Source organism: Pogona vitticeps, chromosome 2 (genome assembly GCF_051106095.1).
Source record: "Pogona vitticeps strain Pit_001003342236 chromosome 2, PviZW2.1, whole genome shotgun sequence".
Classification (NCBI taxonomy): domain Eukaryota; kingdom Metazoa; phylum Chordata; class Lepidosauria; order Squamata; family Agamidae; genus Pogona; species Pogona vitticeps.
Window position 1 is genome coordinate 193611715 of NC_135784.1, and position 25466 is coordinate 193637180.

The following is a 25466-nucleotide window of genomic DNA, read 5'->3' on the forward strand; positions in this document are numbered from 1 at the left end:
AAAGTATCTTTTCCTTAAAACTTCAATACATGTTTGTGTGGGGAGAGGGGTGCGCACACGCACACGCACGCACGCACACACACACACACACACACACACACACACACACACAGAGGACCAACACACAAACACGCACACACACACACACTTTGAACCACCCCCAAGAACAAAGGATAAGTGCTGTATTTGCTGCTGTGGTGTAGACCCCTTAATATCTTCTACCTCCCTCCCTCTGCTTCCCCTCCAGGTTAAGAGACAGTGTTTGGGTTCCAAACCCAAGGTGATGCTTCTGAGATTCCCTTGTGTTTGTCAGCTCTAAAAGGGCCAAAATGAGGAAATCTCAGGGTGCTCTATTGGAACAAATGTCTTTCTGGCACTGCTGCTTGGGGCTTCTCTGACAGATGCATCTTACCCCACTTTAGCCTTTCCTTTGAAGGTATTGTCACTATTCGAATTGCAGAAGCTTTCCAGTTACTATTTGTTTGTTTTTCCATTCTCGGTATATAGGCCAATCTTGGCACTGTTTGTCATTTTTAAAAAGTACTCTCCAGGCATGTAAGGGGATGAAGAAAGATGCTGTGAAGGAGGTCTTTCCATCATTTTAATAATCTAAAGCTGTGGTCCCCAACCTTTTCTGAACCGCGGACTGGTTGGGGGGATCCATGTGTGGGAGGGGTGGGGTGTGCATGTGGGTGGGGTGCGTGGGGGGGCAGGAGGCCTGTCTCTGCAGCCCGGTCCTGCCATGGCCACGGACTGTCACCGGGCCATGGACTGGGGTTTGGGGATCCCTGATCTAGAGCATTTCAGTCCCATTGAAAGTGGGATTCAGAAATTCCCTCTGGGCTGACTTTCCCAACCCTCTTCATAGAGTGAACTTGGTGGCAAAGGAGCAGCATCAATATATGTGAAGTAGGTGAGTATTACAAGCCAGCCTCTCTCTCTTGGGAGGTGTGTTGGACTTCCAGAAACTAGTCAGGGCTGTATCAGTGCCGGCTGCCGCCTCTTCATGTTCTTTTCCTTGGTGGGTTACCCATGCATCCCAGCCTCTCGTTTATCAAGCATCACAAGCCTGAAAAGGAAGCCGCCTTGACTTGGTGTATAACCTATCTCTTTAATTTGGTGCTTTCTTTTAGATGGCTACGGACTACAAAGTCGCACGGGGAACATGTAGCGAGAAAGTTCCAAGTCATGCCTTGGGGCTTAGACCGAGCTGCCCACAACCTTTCAAAGAGACCTTTTTGTCCATGGTGCTCTTGTGTACAGCTTCCAGACTGAGTCAATGAGCTGAGTCTTTATGCCAGCATTAGCTTAGTACATCTTAACATTTCCAGACAGTTGCGAGTCATCCTGGGGCTGGGTCTCACTCTGCTCGATGGAAAGAAGCTCTGTGCAGTGTCGGGGCTTCCAAGCTCTTATAGGATGGCAGTGTATTAGTCTCAGCTTCAACAGAGGCACGGTGTGGGGCATCGGGATCAGTTAATACTTTGCCGCAGGCTGCAGGGCTATAACTGCTGGGGGTAGGAAAGTCAGATGATCCCTTGGAGAACAGCCGGTGGAAAGCCAAGATGCAGGTGATGACAAGCAAATCCAGAATCAGTTCCACCAGCTCTACCACAGAGAGAACCGATGAACCAAACCAGAGACTCCACTGGTTGCCCAACTGTGAAAGCAGTGTTACCACCTGCACAATGAAAGTCAGAAAAATGAGGATTTTCCTCCCCCCATTTCAGAAATACCCTTTGCTTCTAAGGGAGTAGCTACATTAGTCTGCTACAGCAAAAAATAACAGGAACTGTGGTGGCACCTTAACATCTAACAAGCTTTATTTGCCATAGGTTTTGGTGTGCTGTGGCCCAATGCTCCCCATTTCCCTTACTCCATGCTTTCAGACTTGTCTAAGTCATGACTAAACCTATTGCTGCATGAAGTTTTTTAAAGAGTCAGTCTATGAATTGCAACCCAGGAAATAATACCATATGCAGTCTACCTGAAAATAGCAGTAATAATTTTGTTGTCGTCCCCCCCCCCGAAGGCTGTTTGTATGCAGCGATCAGATTTCAGATTAGAATCTGAAGTATATATTTTATGTCCAAATTTGACCCAAAATGTAACACTTGCATTTCAAAATTGCTGTCAAACATTATCATATACGTTGATTTGCTGAAGCAAATACAAAATGTACTGCAGGATGTATATTATTGCTGAGAAAATCTGATCCCTCATGCCAGCTGTCGCTGTCAAATATGGACAGCTGCAGGAAACTATTTGGATAACAAATGCTAGTATTGGTCAAATCCTTGATGAAGATCTGTGAGTGTAAAAAGCAGTAAGAGCTACTCCCCATCAAAATCTGCACAACAGAATTGAGGAAGGGAATTCTTTTCAGCTCTGTCTCCAATGCAGAGTACCTGCTTCTCAGTCTACAAAGAATGGACTTTTTCAGAAGTTGAAATTAACTCCATGTCTTTCTACTCTTGTTGGGTAGGAAAGTAAAATAATGTAGCCTTTGTCTCGAGACAAACTGCAATGAGTTAGCTTTTACCAAGGGCTGGTGACAGTTGGGGGAGGAGAGGCTTGTACTGCCCAGCATCAGTGATGATATGGACATTTTCTATCATACACATGCTTTTTAAATGATACTCCAAATTTTGGTGGCCCTGGGGAAAGGATCTCCACAACGATAAAAATGCTGTGATTCGAGTACTGGGGAAATGCAACATGCTTAAAACAAAAGAATTTCTTGGAAGGAAGAGGTCAACGTACATGACATAAACAATTTGTACTTCCAGACCAGGGATGGGCAATTATGTCCTTTCTGATGTCTTTGTCCTATAAATCCCATTCAGCTCTAACCAACATAACCAAGAGTGAGTGATTCTGGGAGTCTGTATGGTGGGCCCTTCCCAGCATGTTCTTGTGGCTGCTGACTGGCAGGCCTTATAAGCATCTGCACGAAAAGATAGGAGTTTTTTAAAGGGTTGTGTGTATGTGTTATTGGTGATGTTAGCCTCACGGTTCAGGAGCTAGGTACTAAAATGATACTGAACCAAATACCTACTGTAAAAGCAGGAGTCTCCCCGTTGCTTTTGTAGTTCCACTCCTCAAAAAATACATTCACCTTTGCAATTCCATTCCTGGGAATAAAAGATGGATTGAATGAACCCAGATGGGTAAAAAAAAAAAATGGCAGCTCTATCAGGATCCAAGCCTTCCAAATCTACAGGCCAAGATTCCCAAGTTGCCAACAGTTCTCTAAGCCTACAAATCCTGCTATTCCAGTTTTATTTTACAAACTCCCCTTTTGTCCTTCAGTTATCTGATCACAAACATGAAAATAAATGTGAGCATCAATTCAGAGAGGTCATAATTTCTTATTTCACCTTCTAAAACCTGAAAAGTACACCAAAGATACCAGGTGGACTCTTAACATCAGCCAAGCAGGATTGAAAACTGAAGAGGACACCTACTTCCAACCACTAGGTAATATAATTCATTTAATCTGGCTCCAATTGGCTCTGCCTAATGGGTGGATTACATTTTAACCCCAGTTCTTGATGAAACCTCACCAGGGTTTTATGTTGTCCTGTTCACCAGCCAAATAGGAACTTTGCAGTTTCAAAGAAGGCAATATAAGTATGTGCATTGGGGCAGGGCTGGGGGACGTGCAAACTATCTGGGGATTCTTTGTTTGCGGATCTGGGGGTTGATATTTAATCAACAGGTACCCGGAGTATAGTCTGAAAGCCGCCTCTCCAAAACAGCCTATGTTTTTGTAACTCACCTCTAAGAAGTAGACCTGGCACAGCTGCTTGCTGTAAAGTTTTGAGACTCATTTATAATTTTTCTGCACTGTTTCTAAAATATCAGTGCATGGCCTGAAGAAGTGAAAGTCAACCTGCTGATTGACTTTTTTTAAGTGATCTGGTGGCTTTGTTCCCTCCCCCCCAATAATTTGTGTTTATTATTTGTTTACTTTTTCAACAACCTATAAAATGTTATGGAGAACTGGATTTCTGTATTTGTTAATCTTCCAGAATTTTTCTCCATAATTCCAAAAACCATACCTTTAATTCCAGTAATCGTAAAAGTTCTGCCCCCAAGCTGGCTTTTCCTCTATCTTGGAATTCACTACACTGTTGTTCTTCACCAAAACTTTATCAGAAGAGGAGATTATGACTGTTGTGATACATTTCCCATTTCCCCATCTTTGTTCAATCTTTGGACTTGTGTTCCCATTGCTTGTTCAATGTTGCCTGCTACTGGAGCCCTGAATGTTTATTTTTTACTGCAGGTGGCGCTCTTACCTCTTGGATGTGATGTTGTACTTGTTCTGCAGAGACAGCACTTGGAATACCCAGGCCTGGAGGAACAGGAAACATACGCCAAAGCAGAGGATTAAAAATCAGCCTGCGCAATTGGGGAGATGCCTACCTGTTACACTTAAATGCACTTGACTGAGATTCAATGCGTTGTTTTTTTAATAAGAACCCTCTTTAGAAGACAGGATTTCAGTGAAGACGTGGGAGCAGAGGGGCAGTTACTTCTCCCTAAAGCTTCTTCGTGCCAAACTGGTGTTTTAAAAGGGTGTGTGATATAAATACGTACAGTACTTAGAATCCTGCTTGCAGGGAAAGGGTTAAGTTGATTGACTCTCATCTCCTCTCTCTTTTGAAGTTGATTTTTATTTTAGAAAAGTGGCATTATGGCTATATGTATTTGTAATTAGACCTTCAGTTCTTACTGGGTATTGTGTGTGTGTATGTGTTGGCATTTATACAAGGAACCAAAATAGCTTACCTGAGACGCAGCAGAAGGCCAGCGTGAGTACCCAGCTGACAGCTGGTACTCTGTCATTCTGAAAAAAAGGCATGGCAGAGGCATAATTGGCATGGGAATCTCCCTTATATTTCAGTGTTACCTAATAATGCAATTATCTTAGAACTGCAGGGCTGGAAGGGACCCACGGATCATTGAGTCCAGCCCTTGTCAAGGAGGCACAGTGGGGAATTGAACTCCCAACCTCTGGCTCCACAACCAGATGCCTACACCACTGAGCTACCCAGCAGAAGCAGCTTAAGTCCCTACAGTTCTAAGGTGGTGGTGGTGGTGGTGAAGTCCTCCTTCTGTTATTTAGGCCTGGATTAAATTGTGCCTTGCTTTCATAGTTTAGTAGGGCAAAGTTCAAAACGAGCCTCTGTGGTGGGAAATGTAACCCTCCAAGTATTATTGGATTGCAGATCCCATCAGCCTAATTCCAAATAAACAGTGGTGAGGAATGATGGGAGTTGTGATCCAAGGACATCTGGAACGCAACACATCATAAACAGTCTTAGTAACCTCTGCTCTGTTGGGACTGAAATGATCATCTGGAGAAAAATAGACAGCAATAGTCTGTGCCAAAAAAGGTCACTGGAGACCCCTGCATTATGAGATTCCTAGAGAATGCTTAGGTTTGTGAGGGCAACATGGAATAGTGTGTTAGCTACAAATCCTGTTTTTCTCCATTTCACTGAACTGAAAATATTCACTGAATATTTCTGTACTGCCAAGCAAGCTCTGCGGAATTTGACCAGGCCCAGGAATGTGACTCCACAAGTTTTGAAGCCTACTTACTTGCAGGGTTTCCGACATTTGGTGAAACAGCCCAGATGGTCTGCTTTGAATTCGGCCTGGAGTTTGTAATAACAATAACCTAAGCAGGAGGCAGAAAAACGTACAAGAAGTTAATGGTGCATGGTGGGTACATGAGACTGGAGCCCTAACGTCTGGCACCACTGCAAGCATGGGGGTAAACAGGGTGGGGTAGGATTAGGGTTTATAGAAACGTGACATAGGTGGGAACATGGACTCCTTCTCGTCTTTTGCTTGTACTCACCCCAGGCGATGTGTTTAGTGTAGTCACAATAAACTGCCCCAGCAGGTAAGGGATAGATGTAATGACCACAGCCACACTGTTCTACCATGCTGTTCTGAAAACAGGACCGAATGCAGACCTAGGAGCAGAGGAAGAAGAAGAAGAACCTGGATAATATGTCAGCCTTTGTCTCTCTCTCATGGGGAGCATACATTCATATATATATGTATTATTTGTATGATCAACAGATCAGATGTGAATAACACAGAACGACTGCATAAGAATAAACAGAATAAATACAACTATAATATACATTATGTGCAACAGACTCTTAGGGAGACAAATTCCATAAATAATTGTTAGGAGCATAACCCCACTCCCAATGCATACATATTTATATATGCATATATACATATATGCATATAGCCTGTCTATGAGAAGGAAAACTCCCACTGAGGCGCCGCCATTGCCGTCCATGCCATGAGGGAACAGGCCGGGTAGGTGGGGCTCGTCAGCCCTGGAAGCCAGCCCATCTAGGAGAAGGAAAACACTGATTCCAAACCTCCACTGCCTTGTGGCTATACCCACTGATGCAAAAGGCTTCAAGCGTTAACCTCGAGGCAAAATCCGGAGCTGGAGTCCCGGAGGCAATTCGTGTCATTCTGGCAACTCCTGCGACGTTACTGGAACCAGTTGTATTGGCTCTTGCCTTTCCATTGGACTATTTCAGTGATGTGGAGAGGGGGGATTTGCTGGCTGGGTAACAGCCTATCCTCCACATTACCTTACCCAGGATTCGTGCCCTGTAGAGGACAGTCCAGCTTCACGTACAGCGTCAAAACACTAGACGCTGTTCCAAGTCCTCCATACAGAGCACGTTACCATAGTCTCTCGAGACTGAAGGATGCCTATTAAGTCACCATTTCTCCCTGCAGACTAGTGCTGCTGCACAGAAACTGGCCACTTTAATCGTTACTGATGGACACTGGTCTGCCAGCAGATAACATGTATAGTACTCATCATCTCTTCCAGGAAGGCTTTGCAAAATTGGATGAATAAAAGTATCACGGAAACCAGTGTAAAAGGAGCAATACAACAGAACATGGCCAACTGTCTCCACCACACCAGCCTCACAAGGACATAAGCGCTCTTCATAGGGAATGTTCTTGTATCTGCCTTCCAGCAGGACTGAAGGAAGTACATTAAACTTTGCTAATGTAAAAGTTTTTCTATATTTTGGAAGGGTCAGAATATTCAAATAGATTGTGGGTACAAATGCCTGACCATAATCTCTAAAGCCAGGATGGGCCGTAGCTATGCTGACATGGTGTTGCAGCTCATTGTCTGTGATGCGCTGGTGTAGTTCCTCTTTTGTTTTTGTACCCCCCCCCATTAACAAAATAGCACTTCTTGAGAGGCCCAAATTATTTAATTTCTCATCCATAGATCTTTCCCATCTGGCCTGAAACTTATCAGTTAGCACTAAGGGAGCCAACCCCACAGGGGTGAAGAACATTTTGAACCAAAAATTCAGCTTAAGTATCCATGCCCGAGACTCTATCAACATCTGGCCTGATTCTAGTCCTAAAAGTACATTTGGCACACAACTCAGGAGTCCAAGAATAGTTCTCAGAAATTTCATTTGAGTGGACTCCATTGTGGTAAAATTTCTGTATCTACACCATTGTGCACCATATAACATCTGTGCTAACACCTTTGACATTGAAGACCTGTATGGCTGATGGTATATACTGACCTCCTTTTGCAAAGAAAAAAATGTATGAGTGACTTACTACTTCTCTGAGCATTTGCAATACCGTTGGATAATTGAGCCTTCCAAGATCCTGAGGACTGAAAGATCACACCCAGATATTTATATGATTTGACTTGCTCAATTGGATGGTCATTTATTTGCCATTTATGTGTGATCCGTTTCCTGTTAAACACTAAGACTTTTGATTTATCATAATTAATTACTAACTCCTCAGTTTTACAATAGTTGCCCAGGGCTCTTAATAACCGCCGTAAGCCAACACAGGTTAATGAAAGAAATACAACATCATCTGCATATGAGAAAGTAGATAGGGGTCTGCTAGATTGGGGGGATGAAAGTTGGTTCCAGATAAATTCTTAACCAAGGAGTTAATATAGATGTTGAACAAAGTGGGAGCCAATACAGAGCTTTGTTTGACGCCAGCATATGTGGGGATGGCCTTGGTGAGGTGACCTGCCCTATTACATCTCAACCTGGTTTTTGCATAGAGGCAGCGAATTGGAAGCAGCCGCCGCCTATCAATGTTGGTTGTCTCAAACATCTGCCAAAGCCTGTCTCGTGGGATCATATCAAATGAGGACTTGAAATCAATAAAGACTGTATATAGTGTTCATTTGGTCTTAAATGAATATTTATCCGCCAGATGTTGTAAAACTATACCATGATCTCCTGTAAAGCGTCCTGATCTGAATCCTGCTTGCTCATCATCTAGAAGATTTTCCTCTTCCATCCAACATCTTTTCAAGAAGATGGTGGGCATACAGCTTACTGATAGCATTTAGCAAACTGATTGGCCTATAATTTGCAGGGTCAGCTCTTTCCCCTTTTTTATTCATTGGAATGATAATAGCAAGTCCCCAGTCCTCTGGTATACATGCAAGCTGGTTGATGCATGTAAATAGTGTTGCTAATACTGGGGCCCACCAATTAATATTGGCTTTAAGAATGTCAGGAGGAATGTTATCACTCCCAGGTGCTTTGCCTACTTTAAGCTTAGCAATAAGTCTGGTAATTTCAGAAACTGAAACTGGGGGCCAATCAGGGAGATCACGGGATGCGGTTTGTGGAATCAAATGTCCGGATAATTTTACAATATATAGACCAGTAAAATATAGTTCCCATGTCATAACAGGTATGTGTGAATTTGCTGCACCTGCTTGACCATCTAACCCTCTTGAGACAATTTCCCAGAAAGTAACAGAGTCATGTGACCTTGATGCTACAATTAATTTCTGTCAACTCATCCTCAATGCCAAACGTTTTTTTGTCCTTGATTAGCTTTCTATATTTTTTCTTTAACCAAAACCAATTAGGTGGTAGGGATGGCAGGTTTGATTCCCTGTATCTCTTATAAGTTTCTAATAGTAGATACTTCATTTCCAGACATTCCTGATCAAACCATGGTTTGGATCTATGGGTTCTACAAAAAGGGGGATCCTGTCTTATGGATTTTTTATGAATCAAACATTTTTGTAGTGCTGTACACTTTTTTTTTGTAGACTATTTCTTGATATAGATAAAGAGCCTTTTCAGGGGAACCTGTTTTCAAAAGGGACTCCCGCACTCTGAGACAGCTTTCCGAATGCAGGAATGCAGTTGTAACATACTCTGCCTTGGCTGACCATCTCACCCGAGATACTCCAATTTCTGCCTTTGTACTGACTTGCAGTTCGTAATCTGCATTAACATTCTGGCTCTGACCAGATAGTATTGTAATCAGGGGGAGATGGTCACTCTCTGTGCGCGTACCAACTTCGAAACTGAGTAACAGATTTAACAGGTCATAGGAAATGATAATCAATAACTGAAGCACCACACCCTCCCAGGAAGGTATATTCCCTAGATCTATCCCCTTCCACTCCTCTATTTAATAGCATTAAATCCAAACTATTCATCGTCTGTAAAAGACATAGACCAGAATAGTTACAAATCTGATCTTTGGATTGTCTAACAGGGATCAGATTTCCCATCTCCATTTCAGGAGCCTGTTCACCAAAATGATGGTGTTACATTCAATTGGGCCTTGCTAGCAGTCTGGCTTCTAATATTGTCTGTTGTAACATTGTAAGGCACCTTGGGTCCTTTTGTGGAGAAAGGCAGGGTACAAATAATAAAAAGGAATACAGTGAAATGAGCCAAGGGCCTCTGGTCAGATATTTGAACTGTTTGCCTTGAAGTTTTATACCCATGTTTGCCTGATAAACAATGCTGGAGAACTCAAAGTTCATCTTCTTAGTAACCTTTAAGTGACTTAATAAAGGTGTTGCCCAGCCTTGGGTTTTATAGTAACTTCTATAATACCTCAGCAAATCTATGGTGACAGGTCTATTATGGGAATAATCCCAGTGCAGAATAATGGAAATAATAGACAGGTTGGGCTGATGTCACTGGTGGGGTAAGGGTGGGATTAGTTGACAATACCTGTTCAGTGTAACGAGACAAGTAGAGGTTCTTCACTGGCACGTCACTCCCATCTTCTGTGCAGTCGCTGTAGCTGCCCCCAAGGCGGTTTGTGGTTTCCTGCCAGTCAATTTACAACATGTCAGGTCAGCGTAGTTTCCTTCCATCCCTCTAATTTGCACTTGCCTCTCATACTAAGTTGCCTCCCCCACCACACACATGTAATACATCACTTGATTCCAAATCTCAAACTGGGAATGTTATCGGACAGAAGGGCCTACTCTAAGAAATCATTTTGGCCTGCTAAAAATACTGCTTTGTTTTTACTTAGGGCACAGAAAGGAACGGTGGTAGGTGGTGTGATGCCTCTGTATGGGCTGGTACAGAATCCTTGCCTCTTTCACCTGGTCAACAGGGCCATTCTACCCATGCCCTCCTATACCGCGTCCATCCTTGTCATAGCCTAATAATGCTTAAATGTTGCTCAGGGCCAGTGCATGGTTCCACCTATGCCGAGAGCAACCTACATGACTGAAGGGTCACCCTCCAAGGTGAGGGCAAGGAGGGAGTTGTCTTGAAGAAAACATCCTCCTGCAATGCAGTGTGGCCAGACACATTAGTGGTGCATGGGGTGCAATAGATTGTGGAGAGGAAAAAATATATGAGTACTCTAGTCTTCATACTGGTTGGCTGTAGAATCGCAGTTTTAGTGTTTATAACATGCAAGGTGGTCAGATTTCTTCCTTTATTTTAATCCTTCCCTTTTCCCCCTTCCTCACGAGAATCATGTGAGATACATTAGACTGTGAGAGAGTGATTGCTGAACATCACCCACTGAACTTCTTGCTTGAGTAGAAATTTGAACCCAGGACTCTGTGATCCAGGTTTCTTTACCATCGGTCTCTTCAAATACATGAGGACCTGGGGCAAAGCAAGACTCTGTGACACACCTTTATCTGCATTATCGACTGTAAAGAAGGCAGTAATTGCTTCACACATTGGCTAGAGACCTATTGTGTGATTCTCTGTGTGCAAAAGCTCATGATGTCAGCTGGTGACTTTAATTTAAATTGATCAGCTGGGAGATGGGCATATGTGCAAAAGGCAGTGACTGGCTTCCCTTCCAGAGGATCAGTTGCTGCCTCTACGCATGCACCGGACTCTCCCTGATCATCCTGATCAGCTGGTGCATGCCCAGAGGCAGCAGGCCCAGCTGGTTCCTAGCTCAGTTCATGCCCATCTTTAGTTTAGGCTGTTGTATCTTGAATTAACTTTCTTGAAGGCTGTCATTTGTTTTAAATGCTTCAACCTACTGTATTGTGGGACTAAAGGCCCACATGTTTATGCAGAGCCTACCTTAAGACCGAGAGAAACCTTAATAGTTTTTTCTCTCACACTGTGAACACTCAAAACAGTAATACCAGTCTTTTCCTCTTTTTATGATCTAGGAATTCAGATGGTAACAATGAAAGCCCTCTTTTCCTCATATCAGAAACCATTCCATCTGCATCCTGAGCCTTGGCCTCATCTCCTTTTTCCACCTCACCTTTTTCACGCTGATGGATGTTTCTATACCAGGACGAACATTAAAACCTCCGTCATCCATGAATGCAGGTTCATTCTGATTATGAACCATCACTCGAGCTCCTGTCACAGTGGACAGTAGTGGAATAAAGTCATTTTCTTCTGTCCGAACAACAAGGGAGAGGCCTGTGGAGACAAAAAAGCAAGGAAGGTGAAAACCAGTCGCTGGAATAGAAGATGACTGTGAGAGTGCGGTGAAACTACTGAAGATTAGTAGAGAGGCTAAGGAAAGCGTCTAACAAGTTTGGGAAGCTGAAGAATGCTCAGAATTGCATTTCAGGCAAACAGACTGCTAGGCCATGGTGGATTTTCAGAGACCCACAGATGTTGGTGGAGCTGAATTCCAATGAAGATGGCAAAACCATTTAGGACTATACCACGTAAGACTGTTCCATAGTGAGACGGCCACAAGCAATGGAAAAAACTCTGCCTGAAGAAGTGAGATTTACTCATGAAAGCTTGCAATTTGTATGATTTTTTAAGTGGGTCAAAAAAGATACTGTATCATCTTACTCTTGCATTTTTGTATGTAATCTGAAGCACACATAGTTTCCCTAATTCCTCCTGCACATAGTTTATGAAGGATCCTTCCAGATGGTAGGCTCCTTCTACTGCCTGCTACAAATGGAAATGCAGAACTTGCAAATGTTAATCTGACTACAACTTCCAGATTCCCCCATCGTGGCTGTAGTTGTCGTCCAAACAAGTTGCGTTTCCAAGCTCTGTTAAAAGGCATTATATACAGCAGTTCCATGTTTCCCTCTTTAAAGGGTGGTCCGAAGAAGAAATGATGAAAGAACCAGTGGAGAGAGAACATTTGGACCCATGCTAAATTTCTACCAAGAATGAATAAAATCCTCTTCTTGGAAGCACCTTAAATGCACGACAGATGAGCTGTACCCTACTTCATCTCCTACATTGCTAACTTAGCCATGTCAGGGACCCTTCTACCATGGAGGAACCTTCATTTGTAGCTTTCCTTAGCATGTACTCATCTTTTAAACCATGCTCAGGAAAAAGGACAGCCTATCTGAGTTATCCCAAGGTCTGCAGTCTAGCTGCCTTACAGAAAATGAGCAGAACTACTAGCAGCAGTGGCTTCCATTTGAGGCATTTTCAGAGCACATATTAGCTGCTGGCATTTCTCTATATGTTAACAAAAGGGAAGGCAAGGATATGGATAAAAAAACAAGACACTCACTCATCACCACATTCTGCGCATGTGCTCACCGTTATTGATTCCGGGCATAGAGGACATCCAGGGAGTGCTACTGTTGTCGTTGAATGTATAGCAGTTCCCATAAATGGGGTGATGGAAATGAGTGTAATTCCTGCAAGAAAAGAGACGAAGCCCTCTAGTAACTGAGTCACTAAGGAAACTAAACATGAAATACAGCCAAGTTGGTCTATCAGTAAAACATGAATCCAGCAGCAGCAGCACAGTTCTTTTATTGTACGGATCGACAACAAAAAGATTTCAGTGGCTCTCAGAAGCACTAAACCGCTTGTTGACAAGGAGGATGTGCATCTTCAGGTTTCAAGGAATGGAAAGACCCTTTTCCCTTCCATTTCTGGGAGAGGCCCCTAGAGGTCAGCAGCACAGAACAGTACCCCAATGAATTTAGGGGGAAGTTAAGAATGTTACCCATCTTAGCTTTATTGGAATCAACTTTTTAAAAAACCACAAAGGAGTGAACCACCTTTTGGATTTGAGAACTTTCTAGCAGACTGGGTGTTAACCCCCTCAGAAGGAGAGCAGCAGAGGAAAGTGGCATTGCTTCCTGGACAGGAGAGAAAGTCCTATGCTTTAATTTAATTCGAATCATCCTAAAATGCGGGCAGGGTGGCCTTGTTCAGGCCAATCCTTGTCTCTTCAACCTAGCAAGCCTTTCTGCAGTCTGAGACCTGTCTGAACCAGCAAGCTGTGACAGTGCTTAACCTGCCCTCCATGGGAGTTCAACCTTACTGTGAAGTGGTGGTCTGAGATTTTCATCTGCCCAGCAACATCTTTCTCTCTCTCTCTCTCTCTCTCTCTCTTTCCCTTTCCCATACTTTATGTGTGTGTATTGCATCCAGCCTGAAGCAGACTTTTAGTGAACTCGGAAGTCCTGTTACTTTTCAGTGCTTGAGTTGTTTATGCAAGTACCTGGTTTGTTTTTTGTTTGGAATTTTAGTCCAGTAGCTGTAGGACTCCAGTTCCAAACTTGACAAGTGTAGGACAGCTGGCTGTATAGCTCAGTGGTTTAGGTATATGGTTGCAGAACCAGAGGTTGCGAGTTCGATTCCCTCCTCCTGGGAGAAGAGCCAGCCTGTGTGGCCTTGGGCAAGCTGCACAGCTCCAGGGTGCCTCCAGAAAAAGGGAAGAGCAAACCACTTCTGAGAATTCTCTATCTAGGGAACCCTAAAAAGGGTTGTCACAACTCTGTTTTTTTAAAAAATAATAATAACCAGTACACTAATTTTGCCACTCTGTCATCTCTAATTTTGTAATCTGTGCAGTCTTTGGACAGTCAGATAAGGTGTGACACAGTTTCATCTTTCTGTTGGCAGATATTTGTTGTTAGCACTAATTATTATTATTACCCTGTTCCCCCAAAAATAAGACCTATTTTTGGGGACCTGAAAATAAGCCCTAGTAGGATTTTTCAGGAAGCTCGTAATATAAGCTCTACCCCCAAAATAAGCCCTAGTTAGGTGAAACCCCGCCCTCCACCATGGTGCAGCAACCAGAAGATGACATGACTGTATTTGAATAAATGTAGATGGCTGTACATGAAAAAAATAAAACATCCCCTGAAAATAAGCCCTACTGCATTTTTGGAGCAAAAATTAATATAAGACCTGTCTTATTTTCAGGGAAACATTGCATCATCATCATCATCATCATCATCATCATCATCATCATCATCATCATCATCATCATCATCATCATCATCATCATCAAATGCCAGGCACAGACAATCAAAATTATAAAAACATTGAGTGGTATTATATAACAAATACAAGTTTTAACCAAAAACCCAAGTATTTGTTAAATATCAACACAGTACTTATGGTGTTCCTAATACACAGTATTCCTGGTTTGTTTTGTAGCTGTAATTGTATTTATTTATTTATTTATTTATTTATTTATTTATTTATTTATTTATTTATTTATTTAATATCCCGCCTATCTAGTCAATTAAGACCACTCTAGGCGGTATTCTTTCTGAGATCTGCAACTGCTTACAATACTGTGTGAAATTTCTTGATATTGTTTCCAAAGCCCCAGTGACTACAGGGACCACTGAAGTATGCTTCATCCACTAGTAAAATGCTTTGATTGCCAGGTCCCTGCATTTTGTTAGTTTTTCCAATTCTTTATTTTCAGTGGCATCTCCTGGAATTGTAACGTCAATGTTCCAGATGTTTCTTCATTCTATTACTGTTACGTCTGGTGTGTTATGTTCAATCCAGTTTGGATCCAGAAATCCCACAAGATTTTGACTTCCTTATTTTCTAACACCTTCTCTTCCTGATGTTCCCATGGGTTTTTGGAAGCTGGCAAATTATATTTTTTTTGTATAATGGCTGGTGTACTGATTTTGCCACTCTGCCATGTCTAACTTTGTAATCCATTTGTGCAATCTTTGCACATTCACAGATGAGGTGTGACACAGTTTCACCTTTCTCTTGGCAGAGTTGACAATTGCTGTTAGCACTAACTCCTTGGATCTTAGCTTTCATCACATTGGTTTGAAGTGCTTGTTCTTGTGCAATGAAAATCAAGCCTTTGATTTCTTTCTTAAGGGTCCCCAGTTTTAGCCATGCCCATGTTCTATTATTATCATGCCTTCCAGCAATATTTCTCATGTGTTCTACATGTAGCGGTTTATTTTTCCAACTGTTTAATTGATTTTCAAATTGTTTTATCTTATATTGAGCCTTTGTTTCTATTGTTTTCAAAATATTATCCATTTTCACTGCATTAACTAATTTTTCTCTTTTTGTACTGATATAATCATTGTCGCATCCCCCTAGTGTCTCTTGTTTGTTCTCCCCAAACACAGGTCCACCCTCAGGATGCATCGCCTCTTTTCGCACTGCCACCAGTTCACAATATACCAAATATGTCTCAGACATGTGCTGCCAATATAACAGGTTTATTGATCAGTAAGTTGGTATGTAAATCACAGATGTAAATCACAGTTGTTGAGGATCATTCATTAAATTGGATTTGCTTTGATTACACGTTTACTTGCATGTGTTTTTATTCACAGTAACCTCTTTAACAATATCCTTTAATCATCTATCTATTCTCTATTCCTTTTAACTCTTTCCTATTCTCTATAACATTCCAACTTTCTAATCTCTGTCTTAACTATCTCAATTCAATGTCCTCACGCTCTCACTTCCATTCCCTATCTCTCTAACTGTCCCTCTAACTCCCCAACTGTCCCTCTAACTCCGCTCCTCGTGTCCTATCATAGGCTCCTGCACTTGAGCTCCATATGATGGACAGGAGTGACATGGGCATTCCGCCACAATCATATAGACTTCTTTTTCCCCTCCTCTAATACCTACGGCCTTCAGTTTTTCATGGTAAATATAATATGTCCACATCACTTTTTGGATGTAGTGTGTAATGCATGTTCATTAGTTTCTGTGTTTTTCTATCCAATTCTTCTATTTTATTTTGGGTTTGTTCTGTTATTCCAGCTGGTTATCTAGTTACTGACCATGTGTTTATGCTTTGATTGTATTTCCACCATTTAGTTTGATTTTAGGATTTTCTGCAGTCTTTGACATATTCCCTTTCTGTCAGTTCTTTAACTTTCATGTGCACCATGTTATCTGCCTCTGGAATTCCAAGGTATTTATAATTATCATCACTTGATAGTGATTTTATAATATTACAAATTTTTAACTCTATTCCATCTAGTTTTTGGATCTTGCCATGGTGTATAAGAGCTGCACATTTATCAATTCTAAATTTCATTTGGCTATCTTCACTAAATATTCGCACCGTGTTTAGCAGTGATTCTATCTCCGTGGAACTTTTTGTATATACATAGTTTTAACTCATCCTTTCATAACAGGTGATTGATTTTTCCTATTTGTTCTGAAATATGGCAGCCCAATCCAGTTTTATTTAAAATTATTGACATGGGGATTAGTGAGATGTTAAACAGCAGTGGTGACACAGAATCCTCTTGAAATAGCCCTCTTATGATGTCATCGTACCCAATTTCTTCATCATAGGTCATTAAGATAGTTTCTATTTTTCCATGTTTTTCTTGAGGAGCCTGAATATTTTTACTAATCCCAATTTTTTAAGGTAAATGTTAATCCAGCTGTGTCGCAATGAGTCAAATGCTTTTTTATAGTCTATGCAGGCCGTGTTAAGATTTGGTTTTTGTCTTTTTGCATTCTTTATTACCATTTTATTAACAAGGAGCTGATCTTTCATGGCTCTTGACTTTTAAAAGTTCCCTTTCTGTTCAGTTGGGTACAGGGAGCTTTCATTTAAATAATTATATACTGATCTTGCAAGTACTCCTGCGAAGAGCTTGAACATTGTTGGAAGGCATGTAATTAGTCAATAATTACTGGGTTTATTGCTCTTTTGCTGACCTTTTAATATCCGAAATATGCAGCCTGTTGTCATCCAATTTTCACCTGTAGAATTTTGAAGTAAGTGTTTAAATTGCACTGCTATATGTTGATGGAGATTTGTTAAATGCTTTAGCCAATATCCATGCAGCTCATCTGGAGGTGACTTTAGTTTTTCACAGCCTTTATTTGCCTCTTAATCATTTCAGTTGTTATTACAACTCATCCTTGAGTTTCTTTACAAATGTCTTTAATCCACGAGGCATTTTTGTTATGGCTGGTTGGGCCTTCCCACATTTCTTTCCAGAATTTTAGAGCATAATCTTTACGCGGGCCTAATTGCTTTGCTCTGCATTTTCTCCTAGTGATTTTTGGAACAATTTTTGGATATTTTGAAATTGCGTGTTTCCTCTATATTGTTTCAAGCATCCATCATGTCTTGCAGTTCCTCTGTTGATATGTTTTCTTCCACTATTGTGTCTACCGCTACCCTCCATTTGTCTTTCATACTATGGTCATTGTGTTGTTTTGATTTTTCTTTTGCTACCTTTTCTAGTTCTGGATAATAAACCTTTTCTGGTCCATTTATTGTTGTTCAGTTATGTCACTACCTGGGTGTTTCCTTTTCCAAACTTCCATAATTCTTTTTTGAAAACCACAGGTTGTTGGGTTTGTTTTGTAATAACATTTCATAATTTCTCAATTTTCAGTGGGAGTCCGAGTTTTGTGTTTATGTTGTTCCAGTAGTATTGCAGCAGCTGTCCTTGTTCCTCAACAGTGTCTGCTGAGCCTGTAACCCATTCATCACCAGATGTCCAGAGGCATCTGACACAGTCCTTGTTGACTCTGGCAACGACTGATCTGGTATGGATTTCAGTTTATTTCCTCTCATCATTAATGATGGATGGTGGACACGGTGGTCTGGCTTTTTAGCTGAGACCTGCCTGGCTGGGGAGACCCTTCAGTAGAGCTCTAAACTTTACTGAGGTGTGCAAGCACCTCCACCTCAACAAGGCCTGTGCCCATGGAGGATTTAGTGGATAGAGTGATGGACTAGGACTCTGGAGAACAGGGTTCAAATTCCCATTAAGCCACGGAAACTTGTTGGAGGAGTAGAGCTCATAAAACCGCTCCTTAAATATCTCACTTACTGTACTCTGAAAGCCCTATTAGGGTTGTTGTAAGTTGGTTCTGACTTGACAGCATATGACATAAACACAAGGTAGATGTTCACCAGATCAAGCTTTCTTTGTGGTGGCATCCCATTTGTGCAACTCCAGCCACAGAAATGCGACCTGGTTGTTGTTGTTGTTGTTGTTGTTGTTGTTGTTGTTGTTGTTGTTGTTGTTGTTGTTGTTGTTGTTGTCGTCATCATCATCGTTGTCTGTATGACACTAGACAGAGAAAATGTGTTGTAAAAGGACAATTTAGATGAACATTGTGATCTTCCCAGAGAACATCAAAAGCTTCCAAAATCTGATATTGTGCAGAAAGGGGTGGAGGTGACCTTCTTTCCACAAGCTGTGTCTACACCACAAATAAAGTGGCCACTGCATAAAATGAAAATCAGCATGGCTTAAACACAGATCATATTTAAACAAGGATAAACAGCATTCAACAGCAGACACCCTCGTTGAAGTAGCAGGTGGTTTTGGAAGGGGGATGAGGGCGAAGAGGTGTGTGCAGATTGTGAAAGCAATGTTAACTTACAAAGCATGACAAATGGTTTCTAGAACTAACTGTGGCTTGTCCAGATGCCAGCTCAACCCGAAACAACCAAGGTTCAGCTGCACTGGAAAAAAAGAGGGTATTTTCTAAACAAGAGATCCATCCAGTTTCGCAAATGCCTGTCTAATACTGGTCACGGATGCTTAAGTCAAACTTTTTCAACAAGACAAAGTTAGCCCACTAGGTAAGCTGATAAACTTCCTGGTCTTGTTGCTTACTTTGTACTGTGAAAACAGAAAGGAGGAGACTTGTTGTCAGGCACCTGGCAACCGGCCTGGATCTGCAGCCGGTGGGCTGTGGGAGAAAGGTTGTACAGGTCTGTCTCCGCGGCGTGACTGATTTCTGCTTACGAAAATGGCTCCTCAAAAGCTGTGGGCAATTTCAAGCTCCCTTCTTTTGTTCATTGAAATGGCTGCCATCACCAATCACAAGCAGAACCCCCTCACAAAAACAGCTTCTTAGAGGTTTAATTGGGAGAATTATCTCTTTTTCTCTCCCTTCACATCATTCTGGTGTCTGCATTTGTGTCCTTCCATGCCTCTTTGGTCTCATTATTGCTAATATGTACATGTACATTTATATGCTCCGAAAACATGAGTATTGGATGAGTCTCTCCCTAAAAATGGATCAATACCATCTTGAGTAAGTATCAGATTTTTTTTACAAAAAAGGCCCTGATGGGAAGAGGCCACAGAGTTTATAAAACATTTATGCTAATGGATGTTGTGTTAATATCCACAGTCTATTAATTTTAGAACCAAAAGACAACTACTTGCTTGCTAAAATTAAATGCCGAAATGGTTTGTGAAAATGTACCCCTCTCTTTTGGCGATTCAATGAAATGAAATGAAAGTGAAATCCTCTTCAGAGTGAAGAAAGGAAACACTGCCTTCACTCAGTTGTGGCTTCATGATTTTTCAGTCAAATAGCAAAATCTGGTTCCCTGTGTCAGTGGTTCCCAGCCTTGGATCCCCAGAGGTTCTTGGACTGGAACTCCCAGAAGCTTTCACCACCAGCTGGGCTGGCCAGGAGTTTTGGGAGTTGTAGTCCCAGCAGAACCCAATGTTGGGAGCCACTGTCCTATGTAACTATGTGATATCAATCAATCTATGCCCTGTAATCTTCTGGCTAGACTATTTTGGTGTGTAGCTTGTGAGTTTGCCTTTGAAAACCACTCGGAAACTAGTGTTAATACAAAATATGATTACCAAGCACCGAACTAGAGAATGCATATTGACAGCATTGAAGACACTTATTTCACTGGTTCACAATCCATTTTGGCTTACAAATTCAAAATGCTCCATACCCTTGGACGTGGGCATTTGAGGGAACATTGTCCCTCTGCCACTGTGTTCCCAGAGTCACTTCTCCAGGTTGCCCTCTGCCAGTTTAAGCAGGATAACATAGCAGCTAGGGAGAGGGTCTTTTAGGCTGTGATGTCCTGCCTACGAAGTTTGTTTTCCAGTGAATATCACTAGACACCTCTCTTGATCTCCACCAAGCACCAGATAGAAGCTTAATTTTCTCAGTTTTTTTAACATCCTTTAATGGGTATTGAGCTGTTTCTTTTCTAAGCAGTTAATATTTCTGTTCTAGTATTGCTTGTATTTTATTGATTTTTCATTATTATTATTATTATTATTATTATTATTATTATTATTATTATTATTATTATTATTATTATTATTATTATTATTATTATTACTACTACTACTACTACTACTACTACTACTACTACTACTACTACTACTACTACTACTACTACAAAAGACAAAAAAGTTCTTGGTTGTAAATTTCCCTAGAAATGTTCACTGAAATAAAATAAAAATTAAACCACACCGCCTCCGTTATTCCTAGCTGATTGGGACCAGTGAGGAAATTTCCCACACACACACAATTTAAAAACCAAATGACATTAATGCTACATGATTGGGGAGGACGAAGCAGCTGCAAACAACATATGAACAACATATGCAAGATGGGTGTGGACATGTTTGAGAGAAACTTACTAATGAGTGAAAATATGAGGCAAGCCCTACTAAAATTTATTGATACAGTGGAAAGCAGGCTAAGATGCAGTGGGGTCTTTTCTTTTCTTTTTAATTAACTGCTCAGCTGTAATAGAATATTTACTGACAAATTCAAGTCACAGAATGGAATCACTCAATGTGGACACACCTTAAGTGAAAAGGCTATTTTTTTGTGAGAAGAAGTTAGCTTCTTCATTACCAAACTATTGCTTTCCATCTGCTAACTGAACATTTGGACATAGTTGTGGAACTGCATCTGGAAGCCCTACCCTAGTGTTTTCAATAGGAGGTCTGGCAGGGGCATTTAAATCCAAAGATTTGTAGCTCTACTCAGATGTTCAATAACAGGGCTGTTCTGCACCCATGAACACAAAGAGCAGGCCAGCCTCCATGCCCTCCCTCCTAGCTCTCCCTTATGGGCAGTTAAATCTCTAAAAGGAAGAACCTGCTCTACCCAAAGGGATTCTCCATGTGATTAGAAACACTCAAACACCAGGGTTTCTAATGGTGCAGATATGCTCAATGCTTAGAGACTGCTCTCCTTTTCAGATTCTTCGTCCCTCTGCAAGGGAGAGTTAGGACAGAGGTAGGTGGGGCCAGCCTGCTTCCTCTGCTCAAGAGTTGGTATTTAGCTTTTTGCTGAACACCTGAATAGGGCATGTGTGTATTTAGATTCTCCATGTGATTGGGAATTACAGTATTGGGCATATCCATACAATTAGAAACCAAAGGCTCTTAACTGCTGGGAGACAGATCAGGGCAGGACTAGAGGGTGCAATCTCTATCCCATATTCTGGCTTTAATCAACAAATGGAAAAGTCTGAACAGGTCTATGTATGGACTTAGCATCCTGGGAACCAGTGTAAAAAGAAAGAGATTTGCATATTCCTTCAGCAGAAATCAGGAACTCTTTCAAAAGCAGATGAGACAGTAAACTAGACAAGACCTTTCTCAGTTTTATTATTGTGGACTACTGGCCATGCTGAATTTTTATCAGATTTCAAGTCTAATGCAGAATTTGCTATTCTCTTCAGGGAAAATAAATCATTACTTTAAAGAAACAGGTTGTTGTTGTGTTTTTTTTGCACAAAACAACAATAAAATGTGTGATCTCACTTGGAAAACGACATTGAGAAAAGAGAGTGAGGAATTCCCACGTTGCTATGCATTGCTCCATTTAAGGTAGCAACCCGTCAGTCTATCTGGAATTGGTATTAGAAGCCATATGGACCATTGACAGAAAGAGGGAACATAGGCCATTCAAGTTAAATAATGTTTGTGAAAACCAGATCAGAATTGAGAACGGTATGGCCTCTGCTTGTCTATAAAGTTGCAAGGATTTGGGGACTCACGCTTTGTCACATGTCACCTCATTGAAACGGCAGGAATAGATGAAGCTTGCGAAGTCAGACTCATCTAGGTCCTTGGTGTCAGGCAGCCTGGACAGGATGTTGATGTAATGGAAACTGTACCACTCCCGCACAGCATCCACACCGGAAGAGTACATTTGTTGGAAGCAGTCTGTGTTGTTTTCATTACACTGTAAAGGAAATTAACCGCATTAGGGGGGTTGCAAAGGGAGACTGGTGGGAAAGGGAGACATCCCTGCTTATAGGAGAAGTGGTGAGCAATTCACTCCACCTTAAGATTGTGACCAGGCAACCATCGTGAGATCTAGTCAGCTTTTCTAACCTCCTTTTCTCCACTACTGATATTTGTGGCATCATCTTGTCTGAAGTTCTCAAAAGTCGGCCTCCAGTTTTGTGCATTTGGGGTTAGTCCTAGTAAAGATATTGTTTGAATAGTGGAGAAAAAGAGTTCTCTGGATGCTTGATGATGGTAATATAATGGGTACCAGAAAATGCTCAAATATTGACAGACAGGAACAAGATTTTAAAGATATGCAGGAGTTCTATATTTTGCCTTTTAGTACACTGAACTACAAACATATTCATTCATTCCCTCATCCCAAGGAATCCTGTAGTACAGTATAGTGCTGTGAGGGACTATAGGACCTAATAAACAATAATTAGTACCTCAAATTATTGGCATCCTCAAATCTTTTCCACAGAAGTATTTGATGACCCCATGATACACTAATATGAAATGGATATAAACACTCAGTGTAGATATAATATGAGGAAACCAAAGATGATTAGCCAATAGATTATAAAAATGTTCATACGTTATTTTCCAATAAGAAAAAGTATTTCAGTGGGAAAGGATATACTGTATGTTTTCCTTTTCACTCGAATGTTCAAAAATATCTGAGTCTGTATCATTTGAAAACATCAACAGTATTTAACCCAGTTAAATAAAATTATTGTTAGATAAAATTACTTCATTTAAGATCCAAGGCTTGTTATTTATCATAACTAAAGGGCACTGCTTATTTCATGGCACAAGAATCCCTTTGCAAGCAAATCAAGGGACATCGAACAATTACTTATACCCATTGCTGCCTGAGTATGGGTGCCACTGAGGCCAGGAAGAACAGCTACAGATAAACCATGACACAAAGAGTAAACTCCTTAGCTGCTGAACCAGAAGGAGTTTTTTTTAGCCTCTAATTTCTAAATTAGCTTGTGATTGGTCTTCAGGACTTAAGTATGGAATTCCTTTGAAATCTGATTTCTCAAATATGGAAGACTGTCCGCCTTCTCTCTCCCCAAGACTGAGGTCCCCGTGGTAACCACAGGCCTAGTGTAACATCTCTTTCAGCCTTGAAATCAAAGTTCTCTCCATGAGAGGGAGTCAGCAAAGGGCTGTCTTCTCAGGGTGCTTGCAGTAGCATAGAGGTAAGTCATTCAGATTGGGAAATATACGGAATTCACCAAATAATGCCATATTCAGATAGTTCTGAATACATCTGACTCCAAATTTGATAGTTCTGAAAGTCTATAATAATTCCTGACACTCAGAGTCCCATTGACTCCTACAGATTAGAAAGCAAAAAGGCTAGGGTTTCTTTTTGTGAGAGGAAGAAGTGAAAGTGAACCTATTTCTCAGGTATCCTGGAGTGATTTCTTGAGAAATGAAACTTAAAGACACGGTGGCACCAAAGGTAGTGGGGGGCAGAGTACTTAAGTGTCTCCTGAATGGGATTGCCATGGATTTCTCAAGGGAGGGAGGCTGGAATGAGAGCAAAACGTATATTATTATGTCTGCCTGCCCCAATGAAATTTAGAAGCAGAAACAGACACCAGGAGGTATTTTTTTTTCACCTTGGTTCTTTCCAGCTGAAAGTTGGGCATATAGCTGCTTATAAATCACCTGCTGTTAAGATATGCTCTGGTTTAAGCCTGGATAGCAGCAATTTTCTTTGTGCCCTTTTCTGAAGCCTCAATTTATATTTACATTCTCTGTATCTCATTGTATAATGTTTACTTAACATATTTAGGAATAAGATTTAGGATTAGTTGGTTCATAGATTAACACATTAGAAATCAATAGGGAAATATATTAGGTTTAGGACCTTTGGAGTATATCAAACAGGGAAATAAGATTTTGTTATATAGAGACAGATATATTAAGTTAATATGCTGTCTGGATCGATGGAGTTAGGTATCTGGCTGCAGAGTCAGAAAATGGGAGTTCGGTTTCCCACTGTGCCTCGCTGAAGAGCCAGCCAGTGTGGCCTTGGGCAAGCTGCACAGTCCCAGGGTGCTCCTAAAAAGGGGGGAATAGAAAAACCACTTCTGAGTACTCTCTACCTAGAAAACCCTCAAAGGGGTTGCCGTAAGTCAGAATTAACTTGACGGCACTCAATTATTATACTAAGTTAATAGATCGTGTGTGTCTGTCAAGGGGGTGGCAGAATAGCCCCTGGTCCAAGGTGGGACAGATATGAGTGAACTTCAGACATGTTCCAGTGACATCTTTGTACAATCCAGCCAGGGCAAGGGGCCCAAAAGATGGTGAAGGTGACATTTTCCTTCCAAAAACCAGATATGCCAGAGAAAGATACGGGTGGCATCAGCACTCAAACTGACACGGTCAGCTGGGGTAGCGGTAGTTGTTGGGAAAGAGAATTATGTAGAGCACCTGACATTGCCCTTCATATCCATACCATGCAGCTCCACCATATTCAGGGTTTACCCACAATCCCCCTTCCCAGAAAAACTCTCCTGTGCAAAGCAGCATCGTGATTGGTGAGAACTCCCTTTCAAGTATCTGCACATCTGGCATGGGATCATGGGGAGGAGGAGACTGAGGGGACTCAGACGGACACTTTTGCACAAGCAAGTGACACTGAAAGCACCCCTGCCGCTCCAGCTGCACTGGTCCCACCAGTTGCCGGAACCAGTAGCGAAGATGACAAGTTAGCAATCCCTGTTAGGAACATGCCAGTCAAAATCTGAAGCTCCCAAGAAGTCAGTGGAAGCATTTCCAGCGGTGTGCAACAGATGGCTCTCATAGCTGAGTGCATGTAGTGCAAAAAAAAAAAAAAAAGGTGCTCAAGTATAGGCAGGACTTGGGCCGCCTCTCCAACAGGAGCATGCTC

At 41.5% G+C, this 25466-nt stretch overlaps 1 protein-coding gene and 1 long non-coding RNA gene across 2 annotated transcripts in view; one reads left to right on the plus strand and one right to left on the minus strand.

Moving 5' to 3' along the window:
• Window positions 1–983: 983 nt before the first annotated feature.
• SCNN1A (sodium channel epithelial 1 subunit alpha) overlaps window positions 984–25466 on the minus strand; it is a 35056-nt gene continuing 10573 nt past the window's right edge. The window contains exons 5-14 of the mRNA XM_020804156.3: window positions 22315–22502; window positions 12843–12943; window positions 11575–11738; window positions 10050–10148; window positions 5876–5993; window positions 5614–5692; window positions 4798–4855; window positions 4305–4360; window positions 3059–3134; window positions 984–1681 (exon numbers count right to left, since the gene is read on the minus strand). Coding sequence (XP_020659815.3) covers window positions 1361–1681; window positions 3059–3134; window positions 4305–4360; window positions 4798–4855; window positions 5614–5692; window positions 5876–5993; window positions 10050–10148; window positions 11575–11738; window positions 12843–12943; window positions 22315–22502 — 1260 coding nt within the window. The 3' untranslated portion in view covers window positions 984–1360. The remainder of the gene's footprint in view (window positions 1682–3058; window positions 3135–4304; window positions 4361–4797; window positions 4856–5613; window positions 5693–5875; window positions 5994–10049; window positions 10149–11574; window positions 11739–12842; window positions 12944–22314; window positions 22503–25466) is intronic.
• LOC140704763 (uncharacterized) lies at window positions 1681–4745 on the plus strand. Its single transcript, XR_012084181.2, has 2 exons — window positions 1681–3480; window positions 4292–4745. It is a non-coding gene; the product is annotated as an uncharacterized LOC140704763 (long non-coding RNA).